This window comes from Tachyglossus aculeatus, chromosome 14 (genome assembly GCF_015852505.1).
Source record: "Tachyglossus aculeatus isolate mTacAcu1 chromosome 14, mTacAcu1.pri, whole genome shotgun sequence".
Classification (NCBI taxonomy): domain Eukaryota; kingdom Metazoa; phylum Chordata; class Mammalia; order Monotremata; family Tachyglossidae; genus Tachyglossus; species Tachyglossus aculeatus.
Window position 1 is genome coordinate 8,914,430 of NC_052079.1, and position 19,825 is coordinate 8,934,254.

The window sequence follows — 19,825 nt, forward strand, 5'->3', positions numbered from 1 at the left end:
GTCCCTCTCTGGGCACATCCCACATGGTCCATCAAAAGAAATAACTGGGAACTGAAATATTTACTGAAGAGGAACTTGGTGTACAAAACCTAGCATTCTGTAATCACTGCATCAAACACACGGTTTGGGGATTTGGTCTACATTTATTCCTCGAGTTCAACCTCTAGTGCTTCTCCAAAAAGAATTAAAATTTTAAAATTGCTGGCAAGTGAAAGGAAGGACTCAAAAGACTGGGAAAGCTACCTCTCCAGCCTCGACTTCTATTCTTTGCAGCCTCGCATTTCCTCCTGCCTTCAGTAATTTCTACCTGCATGTCCCACCAATACCTCAAACTAAACATGTCCAAAACAAAACTCCTCATCTTCCTACCCAAACACTGACCTCCCCACTGCTGTAGACAACACCATTACGTACCCTATCTCACAAGCCTACAACCTTGGCATTATCCGACTCATCTCTCCCATTTAGTCCACATATTCACCTGTCACCAAATCCTGTTGGTTTGACCTTCACACCATTGCTAAAATCCACCCTTTCCTCTTCATCATTCAATCGTATTTATTGAGCGCTTACTGTGTGCAGAACACGCTTCATCCAAATTGCTACCACACTAATCCATGCATTTGTATCCCACCTTGACTACTGCATGAACCTCCTTGCTGACAATCGATCAATCATATTCGAATGATTACTGTGTGCAGAGCCCTGTATTATGCTCTTGGGAAAGTTCAACATAAAAAGAGTTGGTAAGCATTATTCCCTGTCCACAAGGAGCTTACAGATTGGAGGAGGAGACGGAAATGTAAATACATTACGGGGAGAACATTAAGTGTTTTTCAAGGGTAAAAATCAAGTGCAAGGATGACGCAGAAGGGAGAGGGAGTAGGGAAAATTGAAGGAGATGTGATTTTAATAAGGCTTTGAAGGAGAGGAGAGTGATGGTCTGTCAGATATGAACGGGGAAGGAGTTCCAGGCCAGAGGCAAGATGTAGGTGAGGGTTTGGCGGCAACTCTCCCTTGATTGCATCGGTGCTTAGAACAGTGCCTGGCACATAGTAAGCATTTAACTAATACCATAATTATTAAAAGGTTGCCTCTAATCATTTAGCAAATAAAAAATGTCAACTACCACCATGGAGAATCTATGTCTCCTGTTCTAAAAGAAACCCGACCCGGCCTTAACCCAGAAATGTAAACCTCACCCCAAGAATCCCAGATGTGCTTCATTCATTATGCCACTTTACCGATAAACTGGCATAACCCAGCCATTTGGAGAAACTCAATTTGTTTGCTTCTCTCTGTTACATGCTATTTTCTTTTCTCTTATTGCAGCAGGTGACATGGCTGAGCCAAAGATGACGGGTTTTAGTCTCAGCTGTGGAGCCTAAGGCACATCATTTAACATCTCTGGGCCTCAGTTTCCTCCTCTGTAAAATGGAGACATGACACCTGCGTCTTCCTACTCTCACAGATGCTATGAGGGCAAAGTGAGATGAATAATGTGAAAGTTTCCTACAAACAAAAGCGTACAACCCACCCAAGCTGTTATTCCCAGAATGCCTGGAATTTAGATGGGCTCTAGAGGCTTAGGGGAAAACGGTTCAATACCTGCATCAAAAAATAAAGCAAGACCCTCCCCGAAATTCCTCCTTGGGAGAAGTTGCTTGCAAGTCTTGCAGCTATCCTGCCCTCACAGTGGTCCCCAATTCTACAAATCCCAACCCAACGGGAGGAAAAAAATACATTCTCAAACGTCTGTAACCATGGCAGTCACTGGCGATAGTCACTGGAAGGCTTCAAACGGAGTCCAGTGCAGCCCTCCACATATTCCCACAAAACAGCCGGCCCTCACTGTCTAATTCACTTCTTGTTATGATCATTTTATTGAAGGCATTAACTTCACGGGTCTCTGGGATCTCCTCCCTTTCTACCCACCCAAGGGATCAAGAGATTAACTTTACGGGTCTCTGGGATCTCCTCCCTTTCTACCCACCCAAGGGATCAAGAGAGACGCTCTTTAGGAGTTGGAAGGAAGATGCCTTTAGTAGTAGTCTCCCGTTTGCTTGTAAGCCATTGCCCTTCTCTTTCAAGGGAGTCCCCCCCTTTGCTGCACCTTTAGGGCCTGTGGGATGACTGTCCATTTTACCTACCTGAAGGAGGCATGAGTATCCTGGGCTCCCTATCCCAGGACAGTGACAGGGATCCGATATCCGAAGGTGTTAGGTGGGGATCGGGTAACCTATCAGAGCTCAACTCTCCGCTTTCATTAGCCGCTAGATATTCCATAGGGGTCCCAGGGCCTCTTGAGCCTAATCAAAGGGGAGAAAAAGTCCAGATACTCGCTGACTCTGTGCTGGATATTTTACAACAAAAACCTGAAAATTCGAGTCTGACCATTTTAAAACGTGACTGTCATTTTGATAAAGCAGGGCTGGATGCCTGGGGAAAGCGATCTCACCCGGGTCAGGCAGAAACTAGAGCTCCCCAATCATTCCAGCAAATTGTTGAATGCTAGCATTAGACCTGTGTATTCTTTTTAAAATGACCATACATGAAATCTGTTCTATGCTTGAAATAAATAATGAAAAAAAGTTGAATTGGGGGTCATTTCTAAGTTATCATTTCTACACGTTTTAGCTCCTCTACGCTGTACATTTCCACTTGGCCTCTATAAAGGTACATATTTAACAGGGAAAAAATGGCGACAATGCTTTTCAACAGTAAAACTCAAAACCTGAAAAAAAAAATCAGAGGTTAGTACAAGGGCTACTCATCCAAAGCAAGACAGCCCTACTCTGAGAGGGACGATGTGATTCTATCGTCTGTGGTGCATAGCACACGGTAAGGGCTTAATAGATGCCATAATTATTCTTTAGAAGATATGTTATGTAAATATGTATATGCAAACATTCTCCCTTTCCTATTTTTGAAGAAACGTCCCTCCCATTTCACATTCCACAAAAAGAAAAATAACACAAGCAAAGAGAAAGGAAAAGGAAGAAAAGACACCTCATCTGCCCTGTAGATGGGAGAGCAAGCATAGGCCCTTTCTGTTTACAACAGAAGCTGCTTTTCCATCTTAACTTCAGCTTCTGCCGATTCTGGATCGACATCCCTAAACACGTTTTCCAGGTAATCAGCACTTTGGCGGGGCTGAGAAATCAAAGGTCCCTTCTGACTCTTCACTGTGCACATTCAGTCGACTGGACTTGACATTGACAGATCGCTTTTCAGATGAGCTGGGAAGAACAGAGAGTGGCGGAGAAACCCCGAATAACAAAGACGCTGAAGCGGTGTACCTCTTCCTCCTCCCCCTGGAAGCATAGGTGAAAGCCTGAGTGGGCCCTCCATCAGGGTTGGAGGGGAGAGAAAAGCTCTCGTTTCTGATGAAGGTCGACCCACTGACGAGGGCCTGTATGGGGAATGCTCTGGAATGATTAAAACAACAGATTTAGACTCACAGTTTCAAGAACTTTGAATACCATTTAATAGAGAAGCAGCGTGGCTTAGTGGATAGAGCGTGGGCCTGGGTGGTCCAGGAAGGTCATGGGTTCTAATCCCGGCTCTGCCACTTATCTGCTGTGTGACCTTGGGCAAGTCACTTCACTTCTCTGGGCCTCAGTTACCTCATCTGTAAAATGGGGATTAAGACTGTGAGCCCCATGGAGGACAGGGACTGTGTCCAATGCGTATCTACCCCAGTGCTTTGAACAGTACCCGGGCACATAGTAAGGCAAAACAAATATCATCATCATCATCATCATCATCATTATTATTATTATTATTATTATTATTAACTGCCCTGCAGAGAGGAGGCTTTCTTTACCTCTTGAAGGAGATGTTGATCATCTCTCCAGGCAACCAAAATGATTTTGGTGACTTGCATGATTTGAGATCATCACCCGACCCAGCACAACTGGCACTAAGTCGCTCCCAGAGAGCCAACGTATTGAGCATAGTGGAGGCTGGGAACTGACTGAACAGCACTCAACGGTGACTCAAGCAACAACTGCCGCCTCTGAGGCTACTTAGTGCAGTCACTCTCACCTTTCCCTTGGCTTGTCCATCTCCACCTTTACCATTTTCAATTTTTTTTTTAAATCCCCACCCCACAAACACCTTCAATGTATTACCCCCCTCAAAGTTTGAAATAATTATTAAGGAGACAAATCAGGCTTCTGTAGTCACATTCTCCCTTATTTCTGACTACCTAACCATCAAGTCAAGCCGGGCGACATTCCCGTGTGATGGGGAGGGCGTGTTATCTGTACCATTTTATGGAATCAACAGTCACCAGTGAATCACCAGTCAGTGGCTCAGCTAAAATCTTGCCTTCTGATTCTAGGGAGGGTGGGGCTATCTATGGGCTCAGACTGTTTTTACAAATTGGATTAGTAATCAATTTCCAGAAGGAAGGGTCGGGGGGTGGGGGGGGAAGAAAAAAACTACCTCGGCCAAATGCTCGATTTGGAACATCAAGTGCAAAAGGATCCTTTTTTAAAAGGTCAAATTTAAGCTCCAACTCAGTTAATCTGCAGATAAAGAAAAAATAAACATCTCTAAGTTACCAGACAAATGGAAAACCTCACATCTAAAGGCAAAGTGTCCCACTTGACCCTGCAAGGACCTTTCTCTTCCCCACTACTCTGCAAGTCTTAACAAGGAAGAAGAGCCAGATCTTCCAAAGTTCAGGCCCCATATATAGGTCTGCCCTGCCCCCCTAAAACCTGCAAAACACACCTTGACACTGTCTTGTAAACATTCATGGCTGCAGAGATGACCTGATGCTCCAATCATGGTCCACTGCATAAGTCAGACACTTTACCAATAGACATACCTAGTTTTTGTAAGCTCCTTGAGGGCGGGCATCATGTCTACCAAACTACTGTAGTGTGCTCTCCCAAGCACTTAGTAGAGTGCTCTCCAATAAATGCCACCAATCGATTGAAAAATCGTTTCCCTATAACAAAGGGGTTGTGTTCTTGTGGAGAAATCTATGTTCTGGAAACTAGCCTTGTAGCACAACTCGTGCTGAACGCTGCACTCATGTACACAAACATTTCTCCCATGCCGCTTCCCGTGATATCCAGACAACCCCTCATTGTTGGAAAAATCACAGTCCAGCCTAAATGGGTCAGGAAAACACCGGTTCTGGCAGGACTGAATCAATTTAATCGGGAATTCTACCTCTCTAGTCAAGTTCAATACTGCTCCTGAATTCCATTTCCTAATTTACCTGAAGGAGAGCCTGTGAGTTAAGACAGTTACAAACAATAACAATCTCATAATTAAAAAGGATTTTGCACAGCATCCCCAATGAACAATTTAAAATAACTTTCTGTTCGGTTTCAAGGACTTAAAATGTGACTTCTCAAGTTTTGGTTTACAGCTCAAACACTACTCAATGGCACAAAGCTTCTGCTATTCCACGGAGGATATTTATCACCTATGTATTTAGCAAATCCAAATGATTTTTAAATATATCCTTTTATGAAGGCCCCACATCTACAGAGCGTAGCAAAATCTCCTCACAATCAGCTTCAAAGTTTTTCAACTCCGTCTGCCTTACTCTTTTACTCTCTTCACTGCCGCTGCTCCTCAACTCGCTCTCTCCTCTTCTCCCAAGCTAAAATGCTAACTTCATCGGACTCAAGCATCACTTCTCTCACTCACGCTCCCCTCGTTGTTCCCCACAGCTTGGACCTCCCCACATCTGTCAGACCCCAACTCTCCCCTCCTTAAGCATGATGAATCTCAAGGAGCCTAAATCATATAAACCATCAGCCATAATTAGCATTTAGGTACTTGTTTGTTCTCCCACTCAGCACTGTGTTTATATAAACTAGCCTTTTGCCTGTTCTAAGTAGTTTACGTTTCCTCCGCTAGAATGTAAGCACCTTGTGAGCAGGGAAACTTCCCTGTTTTGTTCTTCAAAGCACTCAGTACACTGCATTGCCCCCAGTAAATATTTTAATTTCTACTACAAATTCAAAATTCTCAGATAAAGCTAGAACCGAGCTCCCATCCTTGAGAAACCAGTTTTGCCATCTACCTTAATGGTTTTTCCCTTTCCTAATGCTATTACAAAATATTTCTGTAATCTACAGCCAAACCCCTATGCAGGGGTATGTATACAATGTTCCTTCTTGCCATTCATCTCATTTATCTTAGAGAAATAGTTGGTTTTCTATACACTGACAACAGAAGTCATTTCCTCCTCTCCCCACCCCACTCTCAGAAAAAGTGATGAACATGTGTCTCAAACCAATTAGTCTGTAACCTCCCAGACAAAGAATTTGCAGAAAAAACAAGTGCAGAGAAAGTAACCCCACTTGATAAGCAGTCTAAAAGGATTTCATAAGTACTAAGTCGCAAAATTAACACCTAGACCTTTAAAAGTACATTTAAAGGGGTTCTTACTTTTGTCTGCAGTGTGAGTTTTCTTTCTTCAAATCTCCAAGTTGTCTTTCATTGGCCCGAGCCGATAGCTTAAGAGGAATAGGCAGATTTTTAAAATTCATTACATTGAAATTGGGAGAGGATGGATAAACACGCACATCCTAATTGAGGAATAACCAGAATTCATTCATTCATTGGTATTCAGTGAGTCCCTACTTTGTGCAAAGTGCTATACTGCACAAAATAGGTACAAGGGGGGCTGGCAAAAAATAGCACGGCCTAGGCATAGGGACTCAGAGGACCTGAGTGCTAATCCTGGACTATGTGACCTTGGGCAAATCACTTGATGTCTCTGTGCCTCAGTTTCCTCATCTGTAAAATAGGGAGTAAATGCTTATTATCCCTCCTATTTGATGTGAGCCTCATGCAGGACAGGGACTCTGACCAACTTAATTATCTTGAATCTTGTAGCGTGGTCTAGTGCAAGAACACAGGCCTGGGAGTTACAGGATCTGGGTTCTAATTCTGACTCCTCCATTTCCCTGCTTTGACCTTGGGCACTTAACTTCTCTGAGCCTCAGTTACCTCATCTACAAAATGGGGATTATATGCTCCTCCCTCTGGACTGTAAGCCCCACATGGAACAGGGTCTGTGCACAACCTGATTATCTTCGATCTAACCCAGTGTTAGTACAGTGCCTGGCATATAGTAAGCATTTAACAAGTACGGTTTTGTTTTTTGTTTTTTTTAAAAAAGACATCAACAGCCCCTGCTCTCAAGGAGTTTTAAAGCAAATCAATCATCTTCACTCTGGCTGTTTCTATCACCAAAAATCTAAAAGATCTTTAAGAATAAATTCGGAGAATGATATTAAGAATGATTTTCATTTTACTGAAGAATCAATGATCAACGGCAGTTAAACTATATTCCCCAAATCAAACAGAAGACAGGGCTGGAATTTGAACTCAAATTCTCTACCTCCCAGTTCTGTGTTCAGTGTCTAAAGTCACACTGATCCTTATATTTCTTGAACTGCAACAGTAATTAGGGTAAGATTTCAAAAAGAAAACACTGACTTTTTTTCAGTTTTTAAAAATTAGGATACTATGCAAGAAGACACAAACTACCACTTTAACCAACAAGGATGTCAAGATTTAGGACTTACCCAATTATCATGAGCTTTTTTCTCGTGGGACGTTACCTAGAAGAAAAGATCCATTAAAACACATACAAGAATCTAATTTTTTTCTTTTAGCCTAACAACTTCAACTTGCCACTATTATTCCATATACTGCTTAAAGCCTTTCAAAAAAATCAAAGAGCAATTTTAAAACCACCCATGTATTGGGTGTATTTTTTCTAAAGCTTTTTTCTCTTTTCAAAAGAAACCCCCCCCATCCCACTAAAACTATTAACATGAACTGCAAGTCATTTCTTAAGATCAATTATGCCAGATATTTCTTCCAGTTGAGATCAAATCGTGTCTTTGCAGAACTGGAGGGAAACTATAGGTCCACTGAACCGTCTAGCTCATCTTGTTGGTATCAATGCGATTATGCCCAGATTTTGTCTCCACAGTTTGACAGGAGAACTCCCGTGCGGCAATACTACTTTTAAAAGTCCTGTCCAGGTTGACAAGCCACCCATTACAAGACTAAGATTCTGTTCTGCATTTGGCAATGCATATTCAGACCAAGATCTACCTCTGGCAGTCCCTGAATTTATACTATACAAGCAGAACAACTTGTTCTTCCGCCAGGTCAGAGACAATGTCATTGTGCCTCTCTACCAGAGTCCCTTTAATGTTCTATTTCCTGTCTGTTTTATTTTCTTCTTAGCCCGCTCCATCTGGTCCCACATTTCCTCCCTCTTCTTCTTGGGATCATTTTTTTTTTCCTTTTTTCTCTCTCTCTCCTCTACCTTAGTCCTCATTTCTTTTTATGGAAATCATTTTTTCCCTGGGGTCAACTCACACTTTCAGTATCTCTGCTTTTTCAGCATTTTGCCTTTTTCTGCCCTAGTCATTAGATTTTCTTTTCACTCTTTTCTTTCTACCGTGGCAGAATTAAACTACCCAGGCTAACCCTTTTAAAAAATAAAAAAAAATTGAAAAAAATCTGATTTCTTACAACCATTTCTTGTTGGTTGGTCATTTAACACTCCCATTATGTATGGCTCTCTCCTTGGCTCATTTTCTTTGTGCGTCTCTGAATTGACACCCTTTTCCAATTTTTTCCCACTTTTTTTTTTCCATCATGCTAATGCTATTTATTTGTTCTTTTAATCTTTCTTTAGAAATGCTTCTTTGTGGCCTTTTTCCAGGACTCACTCAACTCTTCCCTCTCTTTCTCTTTTCCCTCCCTCTCCCCTGACTTTTTGTCTCTTGACCCAAGCCTGGCAAATTCCTGTCCTTATCTTCTAGGTCACTGACTGCCTCTTGATGAGGACCTCTATTTATGCTTGCTTTCTTTTTACTGTATCCAATCTTCTATGCTTTGTCCAGCTCTTTTCCCTTTTGGATCTTCTGCCCTCTCCCCAACAGGCAGAACTTTCGATGGCATACTCTTTTCCTCCCTCCAAGTTACCACTGATTGATAGCCCTCTACTGTGGGACCCTGTCCCTTATAGACTGTAAGCTCGTTGTGGACAGGGAATGTGTCTGCTTATTGTTATATTGTACTCTCCCAAGCGGTTAGTACAATGTTCTGCACACAGTAAGCGCTCAATAAATATGACCAACTGACCCCCGTGTCCCTCCTTTCCCCACAACGTTCCAGATGCACAATCAGAACCGGGCACTAGCACAGGATTCCAGGAATCTTTGGTTTGGCATACCGTTAAGACTGTTATAGAGAACAAGATAGAAACCACAATTTAATCAAAGGAAAGCACCCTCTCTCCCTCCATGCACATGTATATACACACCTGGCTTTGATAAGAACGAATGGTTTTTTTCAATTCTTCTTCAAGATCTTTGGCTCGTTCCCTGTAATGACAGCAGGGCCACTATTATTAAGGAGGGTCAGTGGCTGGCAAGCCACTGAAAATTGAGAAAAAACAAAAAGCAAATAAAAAATGCAACTGAAATGGCCCCGTAGAAATGAACAAAACAACTTTCGGAAGGGAAGTATTTTGAGGTACACTCTCGTGGGAGCAGGGATCAAAAAGCCATCACAACTGGTGTTGGATGGACGTTCTGGATGCCAGACTGACAGGGAGGGGGCTGTGGCCCCAGGACCACTGCCAATTTCAGACAGGTAGAAGGGATGGAGGGAGGAGCGCCTTAAACCTAAGGCATTCTTTTCCCTTCTGTATTTCATGTGAACAACTTCATTACAGTGCAATGGAGCCCATCTCAAGTGGTCATTTCAATTACCCCATTTCTAGCTTTCGTTCAGGGAGATGCCACATTTAAATGCCCAGAAAACAAAGGCAGATTAGTCATTACCGGTAGGTATTTAGCTCTTCAGCAGCATGAATCATCTTTTCATCTGCTTTGGAAAGTTTCTCCTCTCTCTGTAAACGGTCATTTTCTTCCTCTGTTAACTTCCTTAAAACGAAATGGTTTATTTATTCTTTATTTTTATCTAATTTTCTGCCACTGAATATAGTTATTTCAGTGTCCAGTACTTAACAAGAATGTACAACTCATACTTAAACTTTATAAGTTCACCTACCAACTCTATTATACTGGTACTTTTCCAAACACTTAATACGCCGCTCTGCACACAGTAAGCACTCAATAAATACTAACGATTATAAAGTGTGTTTACCACTTGTGTGGAAATTCTAAGGTAACTACTATACCTATCACTGGATGCACAAGAATTTGTGCATACCTATTCAGGAATCATTTGCAAAAATAACATTTGCCTGTAATTTATTTTGACACTTGATTCCATAAATTTGAATAGAACAATTGTACAACAGGGCAAATTAAGATTTCCAATTTACAAGTTTGGAGAGTACTTTCCACATCTTACAAATACATTATACTTAATGACTCATAAAGCAGAATTGTTGGAACAAAAAAATAAATTGTAAGAAAAATCTAAGTAAAAGCCATCATCACCTCTGTTCATAGTGATAGTCACGACAGAATTTTATCTGTACAATAATTTCACTCCCACTGAAGCAGTGCAATTTATACTACTGATATAAATTGACTACTGCTCATTAGAGCAGTGCACCTATGGTAACAGTGAGCAGAGCAGCATGTAATCATCTCTAAATTGGGCCTAACCCTTGCTTTGACTCTTCGAGGTTTCTTGGTTTTCATTTTAGTGACTTTTCAAAAAATGAGCAATCAATCCAGTCCTCAAAGTTCAGATTAAAGTCATTTTTTTTGGAAGCCTCCAAGACAATCAGACAAAGCAATGGACATGCACCACATTTTTTACTGAGAAAAATCAGACCCTAATCCAGTGAGACTCCCTAATCTAACCAATCAGTCGATGATATTTATTGAGCACGAATCACTATATTAAGGGTTTGGGAAAGTAACGTACAACAGAGTTGGTATATATGTTCCCTGCCCACAACGAACTTACAGTTTAGAGGACCACTTTGTTCTAATATTCTATTAGGAGAGAAGATGACAACACAAAACATCAGCTATGCAAGTTATCTTGGGGTCTAATTAGCCCAAACTTGAAAGTTATTGGGTTAGGACTAAAAGATAAAAGGCTATAGAAATAATAATTTAAATAGTTAATTAAGGATATGATCCAGAGCACTGGTCTTATACTTTCTGAACAACTGGAGCTCTAGATATACAGCATCTTAAGATGTAACATATATCTTGGGCCTTTTGAAAAATGTTGCCTTTCGTTTTGGAACCCCACTGCAAAACCCAGGCATATATTCTTTATGATGCTTCTTAGGACATTCCGCAATCCAACTGCCAAAGTAGCTATGTACAGGCTAATTCGGTACCTGTGAAGTATCCTCTCATTTTCTTGATAGAGCTCAGTCATTACTTTAAATTTTTGTTGCAGCTTTTGGTTTTCACTTTCAAAGTGTGCATTTTCAGACTGTAAAGTGGCTTGTTCAGTTTGCAGATTTTTAATGCACTCTGTGGAAAACAGGTAAGTCATCACAAATGCTGTAATTAAAGAACTGCTGTTTTCTAACAACTCAGCTACATTTCTGGAAATACTACACTTAAAAAATCTGAAAAATGTTAAGTGTGTGACCTTTCTTCCTTCAGGAAGCAAAAACTGAAAGACTGCTTCAGAGTTTGCAAGCAAAAATTGACAAGGGACTGAGAGGTCGGGGTGGGGAGAGGAGGAGTCGGTGCAACCATCCCCTCTCCGGATCCAGCCTCAGACAGTAATTTAAACACTCATCCAGCATCCGGGCTGCTCTGCGGTACTTTGCCTAGCGCACCCTCAGCCAGCAGAAAAAGAGTATGGCAACAGATTAAGTCGTTTAACTTTCCTGGGCCTCAGTTTCCTCAACTGTAAAATGGGGATTCAATGCCGGTTTCCCTTCCTACTAAGACTGTATGCCCCATGTGGGACAGGGCTATGTCCAACCTGACTAACTTGCATCTACCCCAGCGCTTGGGACGTTGCTTGACACATAGTAAGTGCTTGATATAAGAATAATGATGATAATAATAATAATAATAATAATAATAATAATAATAATAGATTACCACCCATGTGACTGCCCCTACTCTCCCCCAATGGGCTCATGACTCTGCTGCCTTTACTCCACCTGCCCAACCCAGCACCCCAGGTGGGTTCTTGCTGTACCATACATCATGTCCTCCACCCTCTCCTGCTGGGTTTAGGCAGCTCAGAAGGGAGAGATTTTTTTGTGATTTCTTTCTAATGCAGTAACACCTGCCACAGAAAACACAAGAGTCCTGAAACATCATCCTACAGTACAGTGAGAACAGGTGGGTTAAAAATTCCAAGAAACAAAACCACCACACAGACAGTACTTCAAATTTTACCCTGTAATTTTGAATCAACCAAGCGCAACATTCTTTTTTCAGGTGTGCCAGTGAATTTTCAAATAAGATTGCTTTTTTGTAAATAGTAATTACCTAATAGTTCCTCTTTCACTTTGTTTTCATCAGACAGTTTAGAATGCAGCTGGTTTCTTTCTGTTTCCAAGGTTTTTAAATGAGCATTTAACTACACAAACACAAAAAAAAAGGCAGGCGATGAAGGACAATGAGCACAAACATTTGCACTGACTGTTTTCTTTACAGAGTGCCAATGCAAAATTCCAGGATGCATATTAACTCATTCCAGAAAATATGAATTACTGGCCAATCTTGCAAACCTTTAAATCTCTAGGTTGTTTTTAAATGAAAGTCACTGGTGTGAATTCAACCTCAAAATGCAGGACCCCGAAGACAAACTATCAATAGGAAATTTGGAACCAGTGAGACCCCTGATTAAAATCCTTACAGTTAAAAGAATTCTCAAAGAAAATCCTATTTCGATTTTTAAATATGATTGGGTTGCAACCCTTTATAGAGGTAAAAATGGCCAAGAGAAAACTAGTAAAACAGGTGAATTCAAATTTTTCTTCCTTCCCCTTGCATGCCCGAAAATAATTCAGCTAGTTCTCTATTGTTCATACCTTGGCAGCATCAATCAGTTTCTTCACAATTCGCTTTTGCTGATCGCCTGTGGCATGAACACAAAAAGGGAAAAGTGTGAATAAGTGAATATTTCCTTCTATATATCCCGAATCTTGTTTTAGGTACTCTTCTTGGCTTTCTAAGACACCTGTTGGCTGTTTTAGTTAACAAAATAAACTAACTGGGTGACAAAGTTCACGACTGTTACCCACCACGGAGTGGCACAGCAAGCAGAGCTCCTGCCTGTAAGGGGGGAGTTTGCAGGAAGTGAGGTGCTCTGCACATAGTAAGCGCTCAATAAATACGATTGATGATGAGGTGCAGGATAGGAAGACCCAAATAAAGATTCGGCCTATTAAATGTTGTCACAAAAATCAGCCTTTAGCACATAAAGACCTTACCTGGTTCTCCCTTTTGATCAGGCTCTCACAAATCCACCATTAAAATAAAATTTAAAAAAAATAAAAACAGTAGGGAGAAGGAGGAAAAAAGCTGAAAAACTGAAAGCATATAATGGAGGTAATCGAGTAGAATTGAACAGCACCCAGAAAGCTTTTCTCTTTTCATTATCTAGACCCAGGATGGCTGAGTAGCTTGGGCCCTGCTTAGGTCCTCAGGAACATATAATGCACCTACTTCAGGTATAATGACGCGTGCTTATTTGCACAACTACATTCTACTTTGCAATAAAAATGCATCTCCAAATGAAACTCTGCAGAAGAATTTTTTTAAAAAAAAGACACATACATATGACGATAGCTAGTTAATTTAAAAGTAAAAGATATGTCTTAGAGAAGCGACTTCTGGGTACCTAAATGTTCTCTATTTTCTGATTCACTCTTTACTTCAGCTTCCCAGTGATTACCCTCCACTTTCTCTTCTTCAAGTACAGAGGTCCAATCCTTCATACTCAGCAAGAATTCCGTCAGGGACTTGAGATTACCGAAGGGAAAAAAAAATGAAGAGAATCTGATCATCGTGCTAAAAGCTTTCAAACTGCTGTCTACTACTGTGATGTCCACAGTTTAGGTAGTCTACACATTGATGAAAGAACAGACAATCTCAAATCCTCTACCCTTCATTAAAATACTCAGGTTTGATTCACAAACAAACAGATAAACCGGATACTTAATGACCCAGCTATTTCCACCAACTACAAAAAAACAGCCAAATACAATATATTTCTTGGAAACTTTTTCATGTTCCTTCTACAGTTTAAAATTCTGATTCTTTAATTACATCATTGAGATGATTTAAAAAATGCAATTCCCCTGTAGTTTTATGGTGATAGGAACAAACCCTAACTTTCAAGTTTATCATGTAACACAAAGTAATATATTCCTACAACTACTACTGCTGCATGACAACGGCTCTTCAACATCCAGCACAGTATCCACAGGCGCACAGGGGGAGGGAAGGGGTTTTCCCTCAAAACCCTTAACTTTTCTCCCTTATTTCCTGTTTGTCCTCATTGTTACTACCTCTCTCCAATACCACTGCATGTCTTGGATTTCTAGCTCCTAGGTAACAGAAAATGTCTTGCCTTTGTTTAGTGACATGAGCAAATAAATGCTAATATATGTATTTTGCTAATGCTTTCTCACCTGCCTGATAGGAGGGGAAATTAGGAAGTATAAACCCCACTATTTATTTTATTTTTTAAGGTGGGAGGGCCAGTGGAGAGGTGGCATATGCTTAGATTGCAGGGCGGGAGGGTGGTTACCATTACACTCTACATAAAAACAGAATACAATATCTGGCAGCAAGGGATGGCACTTGAAATGAGTTCAAATGAGTTACTGTCCCGTGTGCGCAAGTTTCTACCGACCTGCATAGTAGCCATGTCATCATTTCAAAATGTAATCTGTTCAATAATATATCTTGAACATTTTTTTAAAAAGTTAATTCAAATGTACAATTCTACATTTGCCAAGAACAACATTTTCACTTACCTCCCAACTGGTAAACAAAGCAATTAATAATTCATAAGCTTCAGTCCCAAACCAAATTACCTTGATCTGACTTTCCGTATTATTTAAAACTTCCTCTTTGTCTGCTTTAGAAGTTTCTAACATCTTTTTCTCTTCATCAAGTTCCCTGAATCGTTCATTCCACCTTTCAGCTTCTTGTAAAAGCTGGAATTTAAAAAATATATATATGATCTTTACTATTTCTACGGGACATATTCATGTCTGTTCAGACATGTGGATTTATGTTCTTGTGAGTATGTTATGTCTATGTACATCCGGTTAATGTTTGCCTGTCTGGTACCCACTTTGATTTCAAACCCCTTAAAGGCAAACACTATTTCTTTTTCACACTGTGTTCCCACCATGAACAAAGAGAATAATGTCTTGCACTACAGAGCTAATAGCTAATGATGATATTAGACAGGCTGAACACTAAATACAATTGACTTGCAGGCATAAAACCCCTGGAGAAAATAAATGAAAATCACGCTATCTTGAACATTAAGTGATTTTTGTGCACTGAGCACTCCTAAAGTATACAATCCCATTCTCAAAGAGTTTTCACTTTAAAGATACAATAAATTCAAAGTCTTTTGTAAAAACTAAAAAGAATCTTCCATAACTGAAATAAAATGAAATTCAGTTTAGAAGCAAATTTAAGTATGCTTATTCGTCCCTAATATGGACACTTTCCAGCTATCTCAAATTAAACATGGAAAACCTTCTTACTTCTTAACTTTCCCTATCTCATTATCCTCCTTGTTTCACTTACAAACTTGGAATCACCATTCACATCTAATTTGTCTACAAGTCATATTGATTTTTCCTCTGTAATATTTCACCGACCTGTCCATTTCTTTCCTTCCATAATCCCTCTCCTGGTACAATGGCATAAGACCTCATTAAGTGTACTGGCAAAGAAGAGAGGTTTCAGAACTCACTGAACTAAAAACTGCATCTTTTGGAACCCAAACTTTAAAGAAAAGCTTTGGCAAGATGTATTACCATTTGGTTAAAAGTCAAGGGAACCATAAACAGTCTGGTTTAGTGAACAGCAACTAAAATTGGAAGGGAAAACATTAAGATTGAAATAGAATAGGAATACCAAGCCATTTCTTGTTAAGAAATGAGACTCGTACTTCCTTTCTACAATACAACTCTATATTTCTTATGTGTGTGCCTAGGAAAAGGTCATGATAGAGAACATTAAAAACTTTCCTTCTCTGCCTTTTTTACAGTACATATCTGATGGGAGGGAGACTGGAAGAAGAGGATAAAGGAAGACTTCTTAAAATGAAACAATGTAACGCATAAAGTATCATTAGCCCTACTCTGTACTTTCACCACACTTTTCCAATGTGAAACATGTCCACTTTTCTTAAACCTTACAAAGTATATGCTGTTTTCCTAAAGTAGCAAAGCTACTGAATGCAAAAAAAAAAAAATTGCCTCTTACACTTTCAAAAATCAAAGCTTAAGGAAAGGACAATCTACAAAAATGTTTTTTCCAACAACCTAAGCAAACCTGATTTTGGCTTTCCTGAAGATCGGAATTTTCCTCCAGTGCATCTTGAATTGATGTTCTAAGTCGATCTTCATTCATGTTAATTATTTTCAAGGTTGTTCTGGCCTAAACAAATAGCAAGTATTGAGCTGTTTCTAATTTTTGAGAAAAATGAGTGAAACATAAGCAAATCATATATAATGGAGCCATTGTTCTAATCTGGTAGCCATCATCTTGCCGAGACCCTCAGTGCTTGCCTGGACGGTTGGGAAGAAGGAAAAGACGGTACGGGCAGAGCGAGGGACCAAAGCCTGGCCAAAAGCTTAGATGGACAGAGAAGCTTCTACCGGAATCAGGTGTTGAGTGCTACGTGGGCCAAGAAATCTCTGAACCAAGGGACTGCAAAGGGACAGAGAAAGCTGAGAACTTGCGAGGCAAAAATGGAACAGACGAAAAAGAGAAACGTGCAAATAGGCAGGCAGACCACAGAGAAGGATAAGGAAAAAGAAAAATCCTTCTTTCCTCTGCAAACTCTTTGTAGTTTTCAGGTGCTTCCTATTACATTGTTTCCAAACCAGGGGAGTGCTCAAATGTTCACCCTAAACAATACCAGGAGAGAATGTCTACCCAATGGCTTAGAATACATTAACAGGTATTTTAGCAAATCTTTTTGTAATTCTTTAATGTAGTATTTTCTTATGATACCCAGTCCATAATGCAGCAGCTGCATAAACAGAATCTTGGATCTGGAGGGCTTAAGAAGATCAAACCAGTGATTTTCTGAATCCCATTAGTAGAACTGGGTAGAAACCAAAAGCTACATAGCAACACATGTATGATCACATTCACATCAAATTATTCAGTTTATGATTCATTTCATTAACCTTTAACCAGTATGTTTGCATAGTGGCACCATTAATTTGACTTACTTCAGCCAGTTGTGATTTGGTAGATTTTGACTCTTCTTCTAGTGACTCAATCTTCCTTTGTACATCGCCTAACTGGAAAGACATAGTAACCAGTGATACAATCATTTTATGAAGTCTGATGATCTATTTTTAACCCAGAGCCTACTAAATGAGTTCTTTTTGACCCACAGTTGAGGACAGCCTAAGTAGTAAAAATGTCTGTTCCTTAGCACAATCTTGCGTGTGTCCCACATTGGCCTATTCAGCTTCCCACACAACCTAAGCTGATCTCACTGAGGTATCATCTCCTAGTACCGACAATAAATTTTACAAGATCACGGTCTCTGACTTTAAAGTGCTTTATGAATTAAAAAGGTGTCCATTGTGTGGGTCAAAATATCACCATTATTTCATTCTGTCCTTCTGTTTTTGATGGCATTTATTAAGTGCTTAGTATGTGCAAAGCACTGTCCTAAGTGCTGGGGAGGTTACAAGGTGATCAGGTTGTCCCACGGGGGGCTCACAGTCTTAATCCCCATTTTACAGAGGAGGTAACTGAGGCACAGAGAAGTTAAGTGGCTTGCCCAAAGTCACACAGCTGACAAGTGGCAGAGCCGGGACTTGAACCCATGACCTCTGACTCCAAAGCCCATGCTCTTTCCACTGAGCCATGCTGCTTCTCAATACCCTTCAATACCCTTTCCGTTAAAGAAAAAATAAATAAATAAATAAAAGCTGTGTTCCTACTCTCCCATTCCCACAACGTACAAAAACTTCACTAGCAATCAAAAGAGAATGTAAAAAGCCCATTTTATAAATCTTACCAAATCATTTTGCTCTGTGAATTTAGATTGCCCTTCTTCGAGTTCTTTTTCTAGAGTCTCTATTTCACCTTCAAGTTTTGAATTTGACATGTTCAGTCTTTCATATGATGCCTTTAAAAAAAAAAAAGTACTCATAAGATGATTCTGAAACAAAGTTGTGTTAATAATTTGTTGGTATTCAGAAATGTGTTCACTCTTGTACGAATCAATTGATCAATCAATGGTATTTACTGAGCACTCATCACTGTACTAACTACTTGGGAGTGTATCAGTCAGACATAATCCCTGCTTTCAAGGACCTCACAGTCTAGCTGGGGTGGGGAAAGCAGGAACTAAATTAAATTACAGGGGGAAGCAAGAGAGTTTAAAGATAAGTACATAATGCTTCCAGGGCGGAGAGGGGGTTAAGTACCAAAAACACTTAGGTGATACAGAAGTGGTGAAGTAACAAGGAAGGGCTCCTGGAAATGTGATTTTTAGTAGGGCTTTAAAGATAGGAAGAGCTTTGGCCTGCCAGATGTAAAGGGGGAGAAAATTCCAAACAGAAGGGAAGGCCTGAAGAAGATTTAGGAGGCAACAGAGATGAGAACGAAGCATAGTGAATAGGTTGGCTTGAGAGGAAGGAAACGTGTGAGCTTGTTTTGGAAAAAGAGACAGGATAAGTAGGGGGGAGAGCTGTTCGAATGCCGTAAAGCCAACGGTCAGGAGTTTCTCCTAGATGAGGAGAGGAATGGGCAAGCACTGGAGGTTCTAAAAGGGCGGGAAGATGTGCAAAAAATGATGGTTTAGAAAAATGACAGCATCAAAGCATGGACTGGAGAGGGGAGACACTGGAGGCTGGGAGATCTGCTAGGAGGCTAATGCAGTAAGTACTAATTTCCCCAGTTTAATCAAATTGATTATTCAATGATTACATCGGTAATATTACCATTCTTCAAAGTATCATGAAGAAAAATAGGAATTTTCTTCATTAAAAGAAAATTGAAAATTTAATGAAATCAAGTTAGCCTGCCAAACACAGATAGCTAATAGGATAGTTTTAAAGGCAGTACTCTGCTTGAGGAAGTGAACTGGTCTTTGTTCGGTCTTTGATTTTTAATATTTGGTTTAGAGACATTGCATAAAACATACCTCTTCTGTTTGTGATGTTTCAACCAACTTGTCAAAAAAAAGGAACAATTTCAAAGAGAATTATGACTCGCCACAATAAAAGCAAAAGAGTATATTACCTCTGAAAATCATTTACACACCTTCACATATTTTTCCCTATTTGATCATTTGACCTCTATTTCCACTCACTACGACTGACAAAGTGCTTCCTTCATTTTGAGAAAAATGACCTTCAGATTTTCTCAACTTATTCTACACTTCAGAATACTTTCTTCTCCAGCAAATTCTAGAACACTAACACAAATCCCGAAGGGTTGGCTCTTTTCTACTTATGCAGAGACTCTTGTGAGTAGACTAGCATTTACAAAAATGGATTAAAAAAAAAAAAATCAGACCCCACAATGCTCAGTTCAAAACTGAAAAAGAACTGTCAACACTAAGGCCTCTTCTACCAATTGTGCTTTTGATAAATCGTGCCTACCTTTTGGACCCCATTAGACTAAGTTCC

At 40.1% G+C, this 19,825-nt stretch overlaps 1 protein-coding gene across 11 annotated transcripts in view; it reads right to left on the reverse strand.

Moving 5' to 3' along the window:
- MIA2 (MIA SH3 domain ER export factor 2) overlaps window positions 1-19,825 on the reverse strand; it is a 58,630-nt gene that overhangs the window by 7,838 nt on the left and 30,967 nt on the right. For 6 of the 11 annotated variants that reach the window (XM_038756418.1, XM_038756417.1, XM_038756422.1 and 3 more), the window contains exons 11-26: window positions 19,339-19,365; window positions 18,208-18,318; window positions 17,405-17,476; window positions 16,497-16,601; window positions 15,014-15,136; window positions 13,813-13,933; window positions 13,001-13,047; window positions 12,456-12,546; window positions 11,336-11,474; window positions 9,849-9,950; window positions 9,326-9,386; window positions 7,566-7,601; window positions 6,421-6,488; window positions 4,450-4,532; window positions 3,300-3,428; window positions 2,151-2,309 (exon numbers count right to left, since the gene is read on the reverse strand). In XM_038756418.1, the coding sequence (XP_038612346.1) occupies window positions 2,151-2,309; window positions 3,300-3,428; window positions 4,450-4,532; window positions 6,421-6,488; window positions 7,566-7,601; window positions 9,326-9,386; window positions 9,849-9,950; window positions 11,336-11,474; window positions 12,456-12,546; window positions 13,001-13,047; window positions 13,813-13,933; window positions 15,014-15,136; window positions 16,497-16,601; window positions 17,405-17,476; window positions 18,208-18,318; window positions 19,339-19,365 (1,474 nt within the window). The remainder of the gene's footprint in view (window positions 1-2,150; window positions 2,310-3,299; window positions 3,429-4,449; window positions 4,533-6,420; window positions 6,489-7,565; window positions 7,602-9,325; window positions 9,387-9,848; window positions 9,951-11,335; window positions 11,475-12,455; window positions 12,547-13,000; window positions 13,048-13,812; window positions 13,934-15,013; window positions 15,137-16,496; window positions 16,602-17,404; window positions 17,477-18,207; window positions 18,319-19,338; window positions 19,366-19,825) is intronic. The other 5 variants (XM_038756420.1, XM_038756426.1, XM_038756425.1 and 2 more) reach the window with 3 other exon arrangements.